General features: G+C 53.8%; 1 protein-coding gene across 1 annotated transcript in view; it reads right to left on the bottom strand.

The window, feature by feature from the left end:
• Nucleotides 1-2,866: 2,866 nt before the first annotated feature.
• The window catches only part of NT5C1A (5'-nucleotidase, cytosolic IA), a 22,387-nt gene continuing 5,902 nt past the window's right edge, over nucleotides 2,867-19,351 (bottom strand). Inside the window, exons 2-6 of the mRNA XM_004705277.3 lie at nucleotides 13,179-13,346; nucleotides 12,600-12,729; nucleotides 10,124-10,246; nucleotides 7,396-7,580; nucleotides 2,867-3,986 (exon numbers count right to left, since the gene is read on the bottom strand). Of these exons, the coding sequence (XP_004705334.3) occupies nucleotides 3,621-3,986; nucleotides 7,396-7,580; nucleotides 10,124-10,246; nucleotides 12,600-12,729; nucleotides 13,179-13,346 (972 nt within the window). The 3' untranslated portion in view covers nucleotides 2,867-3,620. The remainder of the gene's footprint in view (nucleotides 3,987-7,395; nucleotides 7,581-10,123; nucleotides 10,247-12,599; nucleotides 12,730-13,178; nucleotides 13,347-19,351) is intronic.

Below are 19,351 nucleotides of genomic sequence, written 5' to 3'. Positions count from 1 at the left end.
AGTAGCTTGGCTGCCTTGGTACATTCCAGTTGATACTAAGCCCATTTCTCATTATTACTGGTGAAGAAATCAACATTTTCAAAAATTTCACTCCTCTTAATGCCATAAAGGTAGGGTCAAGAAAGCAAATGGTGCATGCGGTATGGGATACATTGGCTGGCAAAGAGCTCAAGAGTGCTAAAAAGCAAAGCTGCTGCTTTGGTGGCTAAAGTGTGCCGGGCCCAGCCAAGGTGTTCTCAGTCAGGTCACATGCATGTGGAAGAACAAGGAAGAACTGGCCCCGTCCAATCATGGGTGTTGGCAGCGAGAGCCTAGTCCACCCCAGGCCGCCCAAAGAACGAACCAGTCTGTCTTGGCGGACGTCCAGCCAGAATGCTCCTTAGAGGCAAAGTCTCGGCGGTTTGGACACATCTTCAAGAGGAGCCGATTGCTAGACAAGGACAATCCTGCTTGTGGCAGAGAAGAATTACCGTAGTAACAATTGTGAAGATGGTGCAGACCCAGCAACATTTTGTTCTGTGCTAAACAAGGTCGCCGCCAGAGGCCCCCGGGCACCTCACCACCAGCACCGTTCATTATCATGCCAGGCCCGTTTCGGACCTGAACTCGCTGGTTTCGGTTTCTTCTAGCTTATGCCACCGCTTCTTGCCACCGGACTGGGCTCTCCTGAGGAAGAGGGGGCAATTTTGCAATTATCTTAGCAGTCCCGTGCTTAGTACCAGGGCTTTCTAAGTGTCTCTAAATGGCAGTTTCCTTTGGGTCTGGGGCTTGTTTGGAGCCTCTGGGCCCAGGGTGCCACAGGACGGGTTGGAGAAGCTAAAAGGGACCCAGCATGGCAGGAGCTGTGGCCCCTTGGACTTGTGCTGCCATGCAGACTAGGGCCTGGAGCGCCAGGGCTCAACCTGGTTTTCTCATTTGCCGGGTGACACAATACGCAGCGCTTGTCACCACAGGGTTCTTCTTGCCCCTTGGAACAATCACCAGGTTTGTCTCCCTGCTGCTCAAGCCCGCCCCCAGGTCCGCTGCCTTTTCGTTCCAGCCCTGAATGCTATTTTTGTCCCCAGGCTTGTGATGCTCCTTTCTGGTACCAGTAATAGAATTTGGATCCTTAATGCCTCTCCATTGCCCACGGCTGTCCATGTCTATTAATGAGACGCCAGCGAAAACCAGGCTGTTGGTGCACCTGAACTCGCTGCTGCCAGCGTCCTGGTCTCCCGTTTCCTGATATTGTCTGCAGCTCTGCCCTGGGGATGGGACCACATGGGTCCCAGAGTCCTGGAGTTCATCTTAATTAGGTGACATCTGGTGCCGCCCCGAACAGTACACGTGCGCACATTGGTCCTGCGGCCTGAGCTGCACGCACAGCCCTGCTGGCTTCTTTGGCCACCAACCCCTTGAGCCCTGGAGGTTCATCCAAGGGCGATTCTGACCTTGTTGGGGTTCAGCCAAGACCAAAGGTGACTCTGGGGCTAAGCTCCCTCTCTCACTTCCTCTCTCTGGAGGCTGTCCGTAGCTGGGATCGGAGCACTGGCAGCAGAGCAAGGCAGAAAGTAGGCCCCCTCTCTCTGAGCCCTTTGTTGGCCAGAGGATCCTGACTGTGGGATGGAAATGACTTTGAACAAAGACATCCTCGTCATCACGTGTCCTGCTGGGTGCAAGGATACCCGTGTCCCCAGATGAGGCTTCTCAGCACAGCCTCCCCAGGGCACCTCAACCCTGGGGCTAGGAGCTCAGCCCCCACAGCTCTTCTGCCCAACTTTGCTCCTTTGAGAACCACCTCTGCTGTGTTCTCATGTTTTTCTCCATTTTAGAAATCTTTCTGCAGTGACCGCGCTGCCTCCCGCTGCTCAGCACTTGTGTCTATACACACCTGGGGCTCAGTCCCCAGAGGGTCAGGGGTCGTGTTCTGACTTGTCTACCAGCTCCCCTCCATACAGCTCACAGCTAGGATCCAGCCCCCGAGCTGGACAGCCGGTCCTGAACACCATCGTCTGCTCACCCCTTGTTGGGCCTCCCGGGGGTCGGTCAGAGAGGGAGGAAGGGATCGATCAAGCAGTGAGAGTTTGGCCAGGGCGTGGGAAATGGCGCTGAAGGAGTTGTGTCAGGGTGAAGGGTCTTCGGGCCTGCCAGAGAGAGGTCGCTTCCCCCAGAATCCTTCCCACGGTGTCCCAGTGGCTGAGCGCTCTTCACCTCTGGGGACAGCTCCGTCCTGTCTACTGTCATGGTCTCTGTGTTGTTTGTCTCATACAAGACCTCCTCATGCTACTGCCCACTCTGCCCCAGGCAGGACCTTACCCTGGGGCTCAGCCCGGACAGCCTCCCACTTCGCCACTGAACCTTCTCCCCCTGAGGTTGGCGCCCCACCACTAGACATGCCTTCTCACCTCTTCTTCCCCCTTGGGGAGAATGGCTCCTCAGACTAGGCCAAACAGCACAGCTAGATGCGATCACTGGGGAGAGGGGTTGGTAAACCTGGGGGTGCCAACTGTCAGTGTGCTCGGCTGTCGACCAAGGAGTTAGCAGGTGGAGTCCACCTAGAGGTTCCTTGGAAGAAAGGCCTGGCCATCAAAAACCCTGCAGAGCACACTCCTACCCTAACAAACGGGGTCAACGTATGTTGGAAACCACTGGTAGGGACTGACACCCAGGAGGTGGAAGGCAGGAACAACCGAACTTTGGCTCAGAGATGAAAAGCAAAGGAAGTACCCAACAGATGGTGTCTACAGCCAACTCTTCCCCTGGAGGAATCTGCAGGCCCCCCTGCTGGCTGGAGGAGTGTATGCAGGCAGGTTAGAGGCTCCCATCACTCCCTCAAACTCCTACCAGGCAAGCTGAGCCCTGATGACCCGGATTACAGAGAAATAGGTCACAGGTATAAACAGCAGATAGGTATTTTGTCCAGTGATTTCCAAATGCTGAAAATGATAGATAAGGCTGTTGTGGACCAAGGTGCAATTTGTCCTCTGGGCTGAAATCTAGCTTGTGTCCTGCTGACCAAGCTGTGCCTCCCAGGATGGGCCTGGGCCTGCCCAGAGGAAGGCTGCTATTTCCTAATGGAGGGCATCTTTCTGTCTGGCCACAGAGGGGCCCTCAGGCCAGCAGCAGCCCTGGCTTCGAAGGCTTCCTTCCAAGAGGGCGACCTTACAGAGTCAAGCTTTGGCGAAAGGAGACTCTGAAGACCACCTAAAAGACGGGGAGCCTGAAGCCCGTGGAAGGGAGGAGCTTACTCAAAGTCATGCAGCTAAACCCAGGCACAGCCTCTCTATCTCGGAGCAGTGTGCTTTGCACAGCTCTGAGCTAGTTTTCATCCCAAGCCCCTTTGCAGGCATCCCGGCTTCTCTGGCGCCCCACCCTCAGTGCCATCAGCTTCCCACTGCCATCCAGCTGCTCTGCATAGTCTTACCTTCCCTGCCAGGACCGGGCCCACCCAGAAGGAGGGGCAGTGAGAATACCAGTCCCATCTGTGTCCCCTCCTATGAATGCCTCACTCACAGGGATCAGGACAGACAGGCTGCAGGTGGAAGCTGAGGAACTAGCGGGGCCCACTGGGCAGCGTGCTGAAGTATCCAGCCCCATGCCTGGAGCAATGGGGCTCGGATAAAGTCGGCCCGGGCACTCAGCTACTGGGCAAACGGTGCCTGCTTTGTTGCTGCAGGCTGCCGGGGTATCTGTGCCACACCGTAAGGCACATGGGCGGCCACTGTGCCCATCTCCTGAGCCCCAGCCACGTGGAACATCTGGTCGTCAAAGAAGATGTGTGGACGGATCTTCTCCAAGAGGGGGCCCTTGGGTGCTCCGGCCAGGAACAGGGCCTCGTCTGTCTCCAGGCCCCAGCTGCGCAGGGTCTTGAGAGCCCGGGCACCAGAACTGGCTGCACTGCGCGCTGTCACCAAGTAGGTGCGGATTGGGCACTCCAGCCTCAGGCCCTTGGAGTAGAACTTCTTCTGCAGCCTACCCAGTGCCTCCAGAAAGCCCTTTAGGGGGCCCTGTGAACAGGCAAAGGAACATGTGAGCGAATCACTCACCCGAACACTAGCCACCCCACCAGGTGGGCTCCCCCACCACACCTTGAGTGTGAATGCCTTGCCATTGAGCATAGAAATCCTCAGATTTCAAGGATTTCCTCTTGCTTGGATCCCCAATCAATGCTCACAGAAGCTGCAATCAAGAGATCGAACAACACACTGCATTAGGTAAGTCTGCACAAGACTTCCTCAAAGCATTGAAAAGCAAGGAGGTTACTTGTGCCAGATCCAAGCCAGGGTATTTTCAATCGCCTCATATGCATGTGAAAGTTGGACCTTGTATAAGAAGATCAGAGAAGAATTGATGCACTTGAACTATGGTGTTGGTGAAGAATATTGCAAGGATCATGGACTGCCAAAGGAACAAACAGACCTGTCTAAGAAGAGTGCTTATTAGAGGCAAAGATGGTGAGACTTCGTCTCATGTGATCAGGAGAGACCGGTCCCCGGAGAAGGGCATCGTGTTTGGTACAGCGGAGGAGCAGAGAAAAAGAAGAAGGCTCTCAAGGATAAGAATTGGCACCATGGCTGCAACAGGCTCAAACATAAGAACCATTGGGAGATGTCACCGGGCGGCGGGGCTGTGTTTTGCTCTGTTGTACACAAGGTCACTATGAGTCAGAACCAACTCAATAGCACCTAACAAAAATCACAACAATAAGCTTCTCAGACTCCCTAAACGGTTTACTTTTGCTGCATCTGGAAGCACAGTGGTAGGTTTCTCACCTTCCGTGCAAGCCCCAGGTTCAATTCCTGGCCCGGGCACCTCATTTGTAATTCTCCCCATCTACCAGTGGAGGCTTGTGGATGGTGGTGATGCTGAACAGGTTTCAGCAAGGCTTCCAGATTCAGATAGATAAGGAAGAAAGGCTTGGTGATCTACTTCTGAAAGCCAGCCAGTGAACACCCCCTGTGGATCACAATCGGCACCACCGAGCATGGGGATGACACAGCAGCGTCTCCTCCCGCTGTGCACGGGGGCGCTGTGAGCTGGGGGTCAAATTGACAGCAGCTAACAGCAATGACAACAACCCCCCCTGCCAGGGCTACTGTGTGCTCCGGACTGTAGGCAACTGTGTGCATCTGTGCATCTGGGTTGGCTGTGTCACTGTGATTGTGGCCATCCGGGTCAGGGCAGCTGTGCCAAGGCAACTATAACGGCAGGTCAAGCCATGTGCACACCAGGGACGCGGGGGTCTTCCCTGGAGCTCTGCAGGGAGGATATTAAAAATACTTGGCAGCTAGGACATGGCTATTGGACGGTGCAGAAGGAAGGCTGAAGAAAGACTCGTGCGTTTGAATCGTGGTGCTGGCCAAGAATATAGAAAGTACCCAGGACTGCCAAAAGGACAAACAGATGTCTTGGAGGAAGTATGGTCCGTGTGCTCCTTAGAGGTAAGGATGGTGAGATTCTGTCTCACATGCGTTCAACATGTTATCCAGAGAGACCAGTCCTGCAGGAGGACATCATGCTTGGTAATGTAGAGGGGCAACAAAGGAGAGAAAAGCCCCAGTAAGATGGGTTGGCACAGCGGCTGCCACCATGGGCTCAGGCATAGGAAAGATCATGGGCTGGTGCAGACCTGGGCAGGGTTTCTTCCTGTTGTACACAGGGTCACCGTGGGTTGGAACTGACTCGATGGCACCTCACAACAACAGCAGGGCATGGGCACCCACCCTCCAGTCAGAACAGACCCCACCTGCAAAAAGCTGCTGAATGTCAGCCCTGCCAATCGGGCACATGGGCGTCCCAGGGTGTCAGGCTCAAGCACGCTGGCACAGGGGGAAGGATTCATTCACACCATGCTCAGAACGGTGAAGTATAGTGAGGACTTGTGGAGAAAGAGCGTGAACAAGAAGAAAAGGAAGAAAACTGTAATCGCAGCTGGAAACAGGGAAACATTCTAACCTTGGAGGCACCTCACTTGCCGGGTGTGGTAGTCACCTAATCTGGTGTCAATTTAAGGATTAAGAGTGTAGGGGTGGGGTCTAGGCTGTCAATCTGGAGATAGCCAATGAGACTTCTGTGTGGGCATGGCCTTCTCCTGAGGATTCTGGGAAATCTGGTACTTCCTCCTTGGAGGCGAAGACACTTCTCTCTTTGCTACTCCCTGGGGAACATTGCAGAACACAAGCCACATGGATGCAACCAGACCCCTGAAGCCGGAGAAGCCAGAGAGAGACCCCTGCCAGCACTGAGATGCTTACAACACTACCACTGGACCCAAAGACTTTCTACCCACTGGCCTGTGATTGTCTTGCATTTGGCTTCATTGCATGTGTTTCGTGAGCCCGAAGAGGACTTATAGATTGGTATCAGACATATGGGCTAATATCAGACTTATGGCCTTGGATTGGGCTGGGATGTTTTCTCAATGTCCAGTTCCTCTTGTATATAAACCTCTCTCTCTCATATACATATGCGTGTTTATGAATTTGTTTCTCTAGTCTACCCAGACTAACCCACCGGGTGACCTGCAGCACATAGTGGTCTCTAGGGCCTCTGCCCACTACACAGTGGTAAAATGATCCTGCTCTGGATTCCCAAGGATCGCCAAGGGAACCGAGGGCAATGGGGGTGAAGTGACTGCTCTGGAGCCACAGTGAAGCCCTGGGATCTGCTGGGAGGGTAGAGAGTACTCTGGGAGTACTGCGCATGCACACCAAGTTTTGTTCCAAGCACCAATCACAGCTCCCAGGAGGCCTGGGAGTCCCAACAGCTCCAATCCCAGGGAGTTTCTCCCAACCTCTCCACAAGATGCTGAGCAGTTTAAGGATGAGTGCAGGTCCCTGAGGGAGGGATGGGTGAGAGGCAGTTGGGTCTCCCTTTACCAGTCCAGCTCTTCCTTTCTTCCAGGGAGGGAAGAGGGGCTTATTGAGGGGCTGGGGGCTTATTCAAGGGGATGGAGGAGCTCAGAGAGGGAGTTGGTGTATTCAAGAAGGGATGGGGTTCCCTGAAAGAGAATGGGGAGCTCAGCCTCAGTGAGGTGACAGGCTTCAGAGGGGAGCGGGATCTCACATTGGGACTAGTGGTACAAAGAGGGGTGTGGGGCTTTGGAGAGATGAAAGGGTTTTCGTGAGAGGGAAGGGGCTTTGGGAGGGACTTCAGAAAGAGGATTGGAGCTGTGTAAAAGTGGTAGGGGCTTCAGAGAGGGGCTTAGCGAGGGGGTGGGGACTTGAAGGGGGGGCATCAGCGAGTGGGGTGAAGCTCATTGAGGGGAATCAGAAGCCAATCAAGAGGGGTGAGGGCTGGAGGCTGGGAGAGGGGCCTTGACTCGATTCTGGGCTGAGCCTGGTATTGGGGCTCAGTCCAAGGGCAAGTTGTGGGGTGCTGCCTTCTCCACTTGGTTCCCGGGACTCTCTGGAGTACCTGGGCCAGAGGCTTGTTCTCGTGGGCCTTCTCATGCTCAAAGAACCTGTCCAGCCCGTGGGCCTTGACAATGCGCTCCGACTCATCTGAGAAGAGCACGGCATCCCCGTCGAAGGCCACACGCAGCTGGCTCTGGGACACCATCACGTCCTTGCTGGGGCTGAAGATGGTGGCGGCTGCAATCCCTAGGCAGAGAGAGGTCACCATGAAACGGTCCCCAGCTGGGCATTGAGGAGCCTCCTGAAAACCCCGAGCTGCCCATGGGGTGCAAGAAAGGGCTGTCCCAGGTGATCCTTGCCCCACCTTTCTCAACTAGGATTTGGGATAGACTGATTCCACGGCTTGAGTCGTGTCCTCCCCTAAATTGTCAAAATGCTAACCCTGAGGTCTGTCCATAATGAGCTTTGATAGTGTAGTGGATTAAGCACTGGGTTGCCAACCTCATGGTCAGACGTTCAAGCCCGCTAGTCACACCCTGGGAAGAAAGCTGCCTGCTCCTGTAAGGATGTCCAGCCTCAGAAGCCCCAGGGAACAGTTCTGCTCTGTCCTACAGGGTCGTTGTGAGTCAGAGTCAATTGAATGGCAGTGGTTTTTATATCTTTAAATACAAGCCTGTTTGGACATTAGAATTTTCTTTTTGTTATGTTAATGGCACCATGTCAGGGTAGGGTGGGTCCCACACCCAATCCCATCTGAAGAGAGGAGAATATAGAGACCTGTACGAGGACCTGGTGATGCTGCTAACCCCAAGGTCAGTCATTCCAAACCACCAGCCACTCGGCGGGGCAAAGAAGAGGTTTTCTGCTCCTATAAAGATGTACAGTCAAACCAGTCCGGGAGCTCCCCTAACCCCTAATAAAGCTCTTTCTGCTTCTAAAAAAAAAAAAAGAGAGAGAGAGAGAGAGATGTACAGTCTCGGAAACTCACAGGGCAGCTCTACTCTGTCCTACAGGGTTGCTTTGCACCGGAATCCATGGTGAGCGGAGTTTGGCCTTAAATTTTGAGAGACCTATACAAGGGTTCACCACAGGCTCCTGGTGGAGACACACAGGGCCTGACTCTGGCTTAGCCTCAGAACCCTCTCTCTTGGTTCTCACACACCCCTCACCTTCTCTAGGCAGTCTGAGAATGAATGGCCTTCTCAACTCCGTCTGGGGCAGAGATCCTAGGCTGCAGTCTCAGGTCGGGTAGGGTGGGGTGGAGGCACCCTCAGTCTGCCATCATGAAGGCCCCCAGGCGGACAGCACCAGACATGTCTGCCTGGGAAGACTCCCTTCAGTCCTGGGTTTCTCCCAGGCTGGAGCTTCACCAGACAACACAGAGAGACTTCTCAGAGGCCAGATTCCTGGGCAGCCAGCTCAGTCCACTCCCCGTTCTTGATTGATTCAAACTCCACTTCCACCCTGTCTTTGGATCACAGGGGCAGGTCTGACAGATCTCTGTGGGGAGTGGGCAGTGCCAGCTTGGGAGTTCCTTATAGCAGGCTGCTGTAAGCAAGAGCAGGCCCTTGCTTACAGGCCAGACACCTGCTCAGCTCAGCCATTGCTGGAGCCAAGATGAAGCCCGCCCTGAGCAGGGCCCCTTCCTGACCACTCCCCTGCTCCCTAGCCCAAGGTCAAGTACAGATGCAGATGCACACTAGTGCCAGGGCCCCAAAGGGTGTGCCACCCAGGAAAACGGCTTTTGGTTAAAGCAAGCCTCTTGGAGCTCCCCAGCAGCTCAGGGGGAGAGAGGCTGGGCACCCAGCCGGGAGACAGCACGCAAGAGGAAGAGACAGGATTCTTCTGTTGGTGGCTAAAGACCCCACCACTAGTGTTTGGCTTGAGAAGCCCTCTCCGGTAGCTCTACGGGCAGCACTTCCTCCTCTGTGGCCTGTTCTTTTCCAGGTGCAAGGGGATTCACACCCTCCCGGGAGGCCTGAGACAAGGTACGATCCCACATATAACTGCCCCACAAGAGACATATGGGTGGTGGTCACAAGAGGCACATAGGGTGGGGTCAGGTGGGAGTTGGAATCTCTTTGCCAGCATTTGAAGTTGGGTCTCCTAACCCCACCCCCACCCCCCAGCACTGGGCAGCTAGCTCCGCGGCTGGAGAAGATGGGCATTTCCCAGGCCCACTGCCCAGGCTGAACTAGATAGACTTTCTTCCCCAGAAAGGGGCAGGGGGTGCCCAGAGTCACACAGGAATCATACCACTTGGGCTGACCTGGAGGCGTCTTAGAAGCAGCAGTTGGTTGCCTGGGCGATAAGAAGGGTTTAAGAAGGGTTTCCATGGAAACGGGAAGCTGGGAGGTGCTGACGAGTTCAAGTCCCCTTAATGCAGTAGGACAGCAGGCAGGAGAGTGAGAGACCCCAAACCAAACCCACTGTCTCCTAGCCGATTCCAGCCCCTAACAACCCTTGGGGTTTCCACGGCTGTAAACGATCCTGGAAGCCACAGTCTCCCCCAGACCACCTACCTCAGGGTTAGTGGCTGATCACGGAAAACAGCAGCTGCCAGGGCTCATATGAAAGTGCGATAGGTATGGCTAGGTAGGGCTTTGCTCTCAGTTTACACGGCAGGGGACACCAATGCAGCTGGCCCTTCCAGTTAGCAGGGCACCGCCTTACCCACCCACCCAGCACCTGCTTGGAGCTCTCGGACCAGCCCTCCACCCCGGGATGGGAGGTGGGCAGCACGACTCTTCCTTAGACTCTCAGTCTCCCCCCTCCTCAGTCTGACTCACCTTCATCGATGGCTTCCCGCACCTTTTCCGCATCCGCTGACAAGTAGAGGTTGGTGTGATAGGCTTTGAGGTAGCAGATGGGGCTGTTCCCACCCGTCATGCAGAACCGCTCGATGAACAGGTCTGCAGAGTAAGCAGAGCGTTCCGAGTGAGGCCAGGGCCAGCCCCAAGGGCTTCAGAGGGGTCACTAGGTCCAGTGGGCGGCATGTTGGCTCTCAGTAGTGGGGATGGGAGGTGGGCAGCACGACTCTTCGTGTAATTGTAGGCCAGCATCCCTCCTCTCTGCGCCCTTCTCCATCCTTCTTCATCCATGAAATCACCCTTCTCTAGCCATTGCCTGACTCAGCACAGCAGGCTCTTGTCAGTGAATCGTCACACTCTTAGGAGGTGGAGCCCCCAGCCGAGACTGATATGGGACCTTGCCTTCCTGGTGAAAGCTGATTGGGTGAGAGGAAAACACGTGAGCCACGGCGAGCCACTCAAGCGGGCTCTTTTTCCTAGCCTGGGTTGATAGGCAGCTGATACCCAGGTGGCACAAACCGTTAAGAGCTTGGCTGCTAACCAAAAGGTCCGTGGTTTGAGTCCACCCAGAGGCACCTCGGCAGAAAGCCCTGGCAATCGACTTCCACACAATTGTATTCCACAGAGCACAGTCCTTCCCTGACAGGCATGGCGTCACCGTGGGCTATAATCAACTCCGTGGCAACAGGCTTGGTTTGAACCACAAGCGCAGCTGCCGGGGTGGTGCAAATATTTGCCGGGGGTGGGGGTGGGTTTAAATGGCTGTTGGTCGGAGCCTACTGAGTTATTCTGTCACTGGTAGGGGTCATGCGGCCCAGCGGGGGCGACTCAGGACCCCGCTCCACCACCAGCTGGGCGCTCTTCTGATTCCTTCGTGATTATGCCTCATGCTTTTGGTGAAATGCTTCCATTTGTCACAGCGGGAAAATGGCCGACTGCGTGCCCTTGGTTACTTAAAGCAAGGACCTGCTAACTCACCAATTGCAGCCCTGTTCAGGAAAGCAAAGAAGCCCACTTGGGGGAGAAAGACAGGTCCGAAGAAAAAAAAAGGAACAAGGAACAGACTTGCAGAGGAAAGCAGAAGAAAGGGCTCATGTCGCTCAGAGATAAAAACCCAGGAGCGTTTCCCTTCCTCGGATTCAGGCTTTTTGAGGCCCTGTTGACTTCCTGTGTGTGGTCTAAGTTAACCCATTGACCCAACCTTCTAGTCGTTTCTGACTCACAGGGACCCCATAGGACAGGGCAGAATAACCCAGTGGGGCTTCTGAGGCTGTAATCTCTACGGAAGCAGATGGCCACTTAGTGGATGGGGGTCAAGTAGCCCAGGGTGTGACCACAGCACCGGGGCAAACAGCCTTCAAGCTGCCCGTTCCTGCCCCACAACAAACCAAACGAACTCACAATGAGTCATTGGCGACTCAGTTACCGGACAGGACAGGGTAGAAACTGCCTTTGTGAGTTTCTGAGACTGTAATGAGAGTAGAAAGCCTCATCTTTCTATCGTGAGCAGCTGGTGGTTTCGAACAAGTAACCCCTATGCCATCAGGGCTCCCTCAGACACACACCCCCACCCTCCGGAAACCCAGTAAAGGAGTCTTCCTCGCCTTGAGCTAGGTTTGGAGGGTCTGCTGCTTTCAATCAAGAGTTCCAACGGTTCTCAACCTGTGGGTCGAGACCCCTTTGGGGGTCGAATGACCCTTTCACTGGGGTCGCCCGATTCATAACAGTAGCAAAATTAGTTATGCAGTAGCAATGACAATCATTTTATGGTTGGGGGTCACCACACATGAGGAACTGTATTAAAGGGTCTCAGCATTAGGAAGGCAGAGAACCACTGGTTTAGACAAAGGTGAGGGGATTTGGGGCCTAAACCAGGAAGGTGGGAGGAGGAGTGAGCACTAGGACTGAAGGTGATTACATAACTCATTTTAAAGGCAATTTAATCATGGGGGCAGGGGAATGTTCTGAAATTGTGGTAATGATTGTACAATTCTTGATATGATTGAACTATCGAATTGTGTGATACGTGGATTAAGTGCCAATCAAACTGTTAAAAAGAAAACACCTGTGTACAACAAGGGGATGAAAAAAGGGTTTAGACTAACCTATCTGAGGACAGCACTTGCTCCCCCCAGCAGCGCACTAAAGAGGGGGAAACCGAGGCACAGAGGCAGTCAGTAGCTTGCTGGGTCAGCGCCTGCCTGTGCAGCGCTGTGCTCTAGCTGGGCTGCAGCGGCTCACTAGAGCCCAAGTGTTAGGCAGCCAGCGTGTTTTTGCAGCCGGTTAGGTGGTTAGCCCATGGTAGCTTGCTATCAGTCACCGGTGAATATCTATCCACACCCAGAAAGTCAGCAGGGCTCTGGGGTTTCCAGCCCGTGTGGCCTCACACTGCCTGCTGTGGCCCCGCGCCCAGAGGTCTGGCGAGGTGTGGCACCGCCCGGCCCCTCCTGCTCACCGTAGTGGTTGATACTGTTGATGAGACGCACTCCCACTTGCGCGTGGTTGTTGGTCATGAGGACGATATCGAAAAGGTCCTCACTGTCGGGGTACAGCTCCCGCAGCCTCCTGTTCACAGCCTCCAGGGCCTGCGTGGGCGAGGGCACATGGGGCTCAGCCCCAGGGGCACGCGAGGAGGGGGAGCTGAGATCCCGTGGGGCAGAGCGTCGGTGACCAGTTTCGGGGTGGCATCAGTGAGTGGGAGCTCCTTTCTCGTTAGGCTGTCCTCTGTCTCTTTGACCCCACAGAGGCACACAAACGGATGCGTGGGCGTCAAAATCCAGCCCGTGCTCCACTGCCCAAACTGGTGACCTGGCACCATTGTGGTTGTGAGCTGCCATTGAGTCACCCCTAAGGCATGGCAAAACTCCATGCACAATGGGATAGGACCCACTGACCCAGTCTCTCGTCGACGCCGACTCAGAGCGACCCTCTAAGACAGGGTTGGAACCACCCCATGGGGAACGCGGCCCAGCGGGGACCCCCTTTCCTTCTCTCCCTCGGGTCCGTAGGACTGGTGGTGGAAGTGCACCCTCACCTTCACGAAGGGGAAGGCGGGCCCCGGGCTGAACGGCTCGTTCTCGTGGTCCAGCTGGTAGCGCACGTACTCCTCCACGCCCTGCTCCGTGTAGATCCGCTGCTCCTCGTCCATTCGGAACAAGGCTCTCGAGGACACGGCGATGGTGACTGCGTTCTGGGGCTTGGGCTGCCGAGATGCAGGAGGGAAGAAGGCTGCTTAGGCTCCCGGAGCACTGGCAGGGGCGCCTTGGCAGGCCCCTCCAGGGAGAAGGCCAGTCCCAGCCCTTGCCCTAAGGATACTCAGGTAGGGGCAGACCTAGGTCAGGCCACCCTCTGGGCAGGACAGGGTTGGGACTTAGGGAGATGTTGGGAGGAACACAATAGGATGTGATTGACATGCAAACCCATTACACAATAGAAACCCGAATGCCAAGCATATAGCCAAAGATCTCCAGATGGTGCCCGTGATAAAATGAGAACTACATGCCCTTAGGAAGAAATGGTGCTGGAAACATGACAACTGCATAAGAACATTGACCTCCACCCCATAGCTTACTCCTGAGCACCAGACATCTGAACTCACTGCTCCAGTCAAGCTTGACATGCTCCAAGCAAAAGTCCCACCCCTTTTCATCACCTCCGTGCTCAGCACTGACATCCACCCCATTGCCCAAGATAGATGCCCGGAAGTCAACCGGATGCCCTTGCCTCACCAATGAACCACCAAAACTCGTCCACTGGACTTCTAGACCCCATCCACTTCTATGGGGTGGCAGTTACATAATCTCTTGTCGACTTGGTGGAGTCTAGCCTGTCAATCAGGTCGTAGCTTGACCTCATTTGGAGGCACAGAGATAAACAGCTGACTGGAGGCCAGATACAGACTCTGCTTTGGCTTCCTGTTGACAAACCACATGGAGCCTATGCTGACGGCAACCAGAGCCTGGGAGCTGGAGCCACTTGGAGACCCACACCAATGCTGAGATACTTCCACCACCACTGGATCCATAAGACTTTCCACCCACTAGCCTGTGATCTTCCTGCATTCAACATCATTGCATGTGCTGCATGAGTCTAAAGAGGAAATTATACACTGGTATCGCACATATGGGCTAATATTGGACTTATGGACTTGATCTGGACTGGGCTGGGATGATTTCTTAATGCACAATTGCTCTTTATATAAAGCTCTTTCTTGTACACATATGAGTGTCTATGGATTTGTTTCTCTAGTCAACCCGGACTAACACATATGGCCACTACCACAGTCCATTCTCTCTCACCCACCCTCAGTCTCTCCTCCAATTGTGGCCAGATGGGGATTTCTAAAACCCCTGCTTGAAACCTTCCCACAGTGCCCACTCTTGTCGGCAACTTTTAGTCCACCTTTGGCGGCCCTTCATAAGAGAATCCTCCTCTCTCCGCTCTCACTCACTCACCCCTTCCTCCCGCACCCACCTTTGTGTGCCTGGACCTCTCTGCTGTCTCTGAGCATATATTCACTCTCCTTATCTGGCCTTCACGGGTGATGTTCTCTATGCCCGAGCCACTCTTTCCCAGGTTCTAGCCAGCGAACTTCTAGACAACTTTGCAGCCTCAAACTAGATGTTAACTCCACTCTGGGCTGAAGCCTGGGACTCAATCAAGACCCCTATCCACTGTATTGGGGCTGCTACAGAAATGAGCCCTGCCCCTAGGGAACTTATGGTCTATTCCCAGGGCAGAGATTTGAGGTTGGTACCATCCTTTAGAACAGCAGTTCTCAACATGTGGGTCAAGACCCCTTTGGGGGTCGAACAACCCTTTCACAGGGGTCACCCAATTCATAATAGTAGCAAAATTACAGTGATGAAGTCGCAATGAAAATAATGTTATGGTTGGGGGGTCACCACAAAATAAGGAACTGTATTAAAGGGTCACAGCATTAGGAAGGTTGAGGACCACTGCTTTAGAAGGAGCCCTGGTGGAGCCCTGGCGGTGTAGTGGTTAGGAGCCGGGCTGTGATTTACATGGTCGGTATTTCAAAACCATGAGCAGCTCTGTCAGAGAAAGACTGGACTTTCTACTCCCATGAATAGTTACAGTCTTGGAAACCCACAGGGGTTCTCTATGAGTCAGCATTGACTCAATGGCGGTGAGTTTTTCCAGAAGAATGTAGCTCAACAGAACATCCTGTGGCAATGGACATGTTCTATAGTCTGTGTTGTCCAGTGAGATATCCACTAACTGACATTTGCCTGTGAAGCACTGGGAATGTGGCCAGTGAGATTGAAGGGGTGAATATTTAAAAATTGTATTTGATTTTAATTAGTTTCAATTTAAATAGCCACATGTGGGTCGAGGCTACTATGTTGAACAGCGCAGCTTCACCACTGCAAAGCAGGAATGGGAAATCAACATATTTTCCAAACCCATGTGGTGACCTTCAGCTTGCACTTGACTTTTAACCTCTGTCAGGATGGGGTCTGTAGCCTGCAGGGTCAGTGTAAGGCGGCAATTGTGGGCAGGTGTCTCACCCAAATGCCTCTCCTGGTTGCTGACTCCCACTGTGTGTCTGTGTGCTTAGAATGGACACCTCTTAAGCCCCTGGGCAACTGTGAGCCTTGAGGAAGAGAAGGTACATTTAAAAGCGGGAAAGAAAAGAGGTGTTGGAGGGATGGCTGGGCCCTGTGGATCTTTAGCACAGTCTGAGCTTGCCTTCTCCCCTGAGTGGATTACCTTGGGGACAGACCCATCACCTCTTCAAGGACAGAGAGCCAACTTCCCTCCCACTGAGCCTAGGCAGGTTCCCAAGCCGGCCGCCCCAGGATAGGCAACCAGCCAAGGTCTCTCTCCTAACTCTCTGTCCCACAGTCCCAGCCAGATTGCTGAATTCAGGGCCCTCTGGCTCAGCAGCTACCCAGATACCATCCTGCCCCACCTCGGGCCAGTTTAAGAAAAACTGGCCTGGCTGCCCTTGGTCCTAGTAGTCTCTGGGACAAGAGTCTCAGAGAGGGGCAGAGGATCACTCTAGGCCACACAGCAAAGTGAAAGCAGAGCCAGAATGAGATCCCAACGCTTTGGGTCTAGACCAGACTCCATCCACACAGCAGCCCCTCTGATGAGTACCCCAAAGACCTAACCCTTGTAACCTCAGCTCCTCTCTTGAGACAACACCTCTGCGTGACCATTCCCATGGTATCCTGCCCACAGGATGCCTCCAGGGTAGTGGTTCTCTATCTTCCTAATGCCCCGACCCTTTACTAGATGTTGTAGTGACCCCCCCCCCAACCATAACATTATTTTCGTTGCTACTTCATCGCTGTAATTTTGCTACTGTTATGAATCGGGCGACCCCTGTGAAAGGGTCATTCAACCCCCAAAGGGGTTATGATCTACAGGTTGAGAACCGCTGCTCTAGGACCTGGTTCCAGTTCTGAGACCTGGTGGTCAGTTCAGGTTGGTTTGTACCCTTGCTGTAGCAGCAGTGAAGTGTTGACGTCTTGTCACTACCACCTGGACATTCCCTAGGGGCACTTGGTACGTGCAGCACACTGGACTGAGCATGCTCGTAGGGTCTTGTTAGTTGCTGTTGAGTTGGTTTCCCCTCCTGGCAGCCCCACGTATGCAGAGTAGAACTGTGCCATAGGGTTTTCATGGCTGCCGATGCCAGGGATAGCCCTGTCTCCTGAAGCACCTCTGGGTGGGATCAATCTGCCAGCCATAGAAACTTAACCCCATAAACCTCACAATCACCCACAGGTATTGTTGGTCCCTCTCATCTGACAGATGGAGAGATTGAGGCTTTGGGAGGTCAAATGACTTGTCCAAGGTAACACAGCCAAAAAATGGCAAGCCAGGACATGGCCATAGCTTCTGTATGACCTTTGTAGATTTGGGACAAACTGGGCATGACTTCTTTCCTCCCTAGCTTTCCCCTCCCAAGGAGGAAACTGGGAGGCACCAGGGAAAGCCTCCACAGGGAGGCTCTGGTGATCCAGAGGCGGGGGCACTGGCGCTTCAGACTGGTGGCTCTATGGGCAGAACCTTGCCTCCCCACCTCGACTACTCCCACACCGCACCTGTGAAGGAGAGATGCATCCCAGCTGGGGCATGTGAGTGGTCTGGCCAGACTCCACAGAGCTGAAGGAAGCAGAGGAGAGAGAAGCCAGAGCCAAGGGGGTAGCCACCGGGGTCGCTCAGGAGCCAGGAGCCCTCCAACAAGGCATCAGCAGGTGCCAAGGTTGCACTCAGTGCCTCACCCAGCCCCGACGGAGGCCCAGAAGGCTCACCAAGGCGTAGAGATTGCCCGGTGTGGCCCTGGCCAGAGCACTCAGAGACCCTTCTGGGACTAGTCTCAGAGGGCCACCACCTGTCATGTGTTGTCAAGTACAGCTAGGGACAGAGCTCCTCCGGAAATCAGAGAGAAGCCCAGATCCCAGACTGGTGATTGAGTGAGAACATTCTGCAGCCCAGTCTGGGGCTCAGCCTGGAAACCCTGGGATCCTGGGAGCCAGGGTGCCACCAGCTCTCTGCTCCCACCATGGCTGGGCTGCAGGCCCATTACTTGACTTGGAGAACATGGTGAGAAGGGGGAGCTCAGCCCCGCCCTCCCCTGCCTGCCTGGGGAGCTCCCATTTAGACTAGCATGAGTCTGCCTGCTGTGCCCAAGATAGAAACAGAGTCAAAGCTGTTATTTCTAGAAGGACTTATCTGGAGAGAGAGGAAGTCCTCAGCACCCATGAGGTGAGGCCCCTTTTGGGCCTTCAGGAATGACATAGGTCCTCCCTCTGGGCCGCTGGGGTGGAGAAAAAACCCAGGCCAGGTCCTGATGGAGCTCATGAGGCCCAAAGCCCCTACAACAGCCTGTGGGAGGAGAGGCCGCAGTAAGAAGGCATGAGAACCCTGGGCTTCTGCCTCACAGAAAACCCAAGGTCAGCTGAAAGGTCACACCAACCACTGGGCCTGAGCTCCCAGGTGCCTCCCAGTCTAGGGGGACAGAGAATGTTTATGCTCTGCTCACCTCACCAGTCAGAATGCCCCTTCCTTCCTTCCTCCCCACCCCACCCCCCAGGCCACCCATTAGTCCAGCTTCCTGCTCAGGCAGGGACAGCCTTCTCTCAGGTCTGCCTGCTGCCAGCCTCTCCCTCCCCATCCATCATCCACACTGCCCCAGGGTTTTCTTTCTAGAAGGAAAACAGCCAAGTTAATCCCCTGCAACAGCTTTTTCGTACCTTTTTTTTCCTTCCCGAGCAGCACAGCCTTTCCCCTAAATGAATGACGGGGTGGAATCTCAACCCGGGAACCAGGTATTATCGTATTGTATCACTATGTATTTAGTTTGCACAATCAAATGCACAGCATGCGTCTGAATGCTCGTCATAAGTCAGTTGGTGAGAATACAGATGTTTGGATTACAACATGTGGTGCGAGTGGCAGGCTGAAGCTTGAGCATTCAGCCCCCTTGTGTGTGTGTTTGCTTCGGCTTGCGGAGTATCCAGAAAGCCCCGATTCACATCTGTCAGTGCCCGATGGCTAGCAAGAGGCTGTATTTGTTTGTTGCTTTCAACTACAGGCCTTGCAATTTTTAAAGATTCTCTTCCATTAACAACAACAAAAATTACGTATATGATTGTTGTTGTTGAGAATATACACAGCAAAAGAGACATCAATTCCATTCCCACAGGTACCACTTAGTGACCTTGATTGGCACTACTTGAATTTTGCAAACCTTGTCACGCCTTTCCTGAGTTGTTTTGCTGCCATTCACAGAAGCTCACTTCCCTCTAAGATTCCTACCTCATCTTTCAAGTTGCTGTTGACAGTTTGATCCCACATAGATCTTAAAAGAGCACATGCTTAAGGATGACTTTTTAAAAACTCATTAAGCCAAACTGTTGTTCAGTTTTAAGAAGGGGATCTTTTTGGTTTATGGTTTAAAGATGATCTTAGGGCAATAGTCTTAGGGATTCACCCAGCCTCCAGGACTCCAGAAAGCCTAGAATCCATAAGATTTTTAGTTTCTGCCCCTCCCCCGAGAATAATTTATTTCAAAAGATGGCACTGAATCTGCAGCTTCGGGAGAAGGATATATCTGACCAGAGCACACAGGAGCAGATGACGGGGGAGGAGGAGAGACTGTAGCATATATTGGCCCACCAGGCCTTGAGGACGATGACCCCAAATAGAGCAGCCAGTCCACAGAGAGGACCA

The sequence above is a fragment of the Echinops telfairi genome, unplaced genomic scaffold (genome assembly GCF_000313985.2).
Source record: "Echinops telfairi isolate 266 unplaced genomic scaffold, ASM31398v2 ScPeMD7_7457;HRSCAF=8495, whole genome shotgun sequence".
Lineage (NCBI taxonomy): Eukaryota > Metazoa > Chordata > Mammalia > Afrosoricida > Tenrecidae > Echinops > Echinops telfairi.
This window is presented reverse-complemented; position numbering and strand designations above follow the sequence as displayed.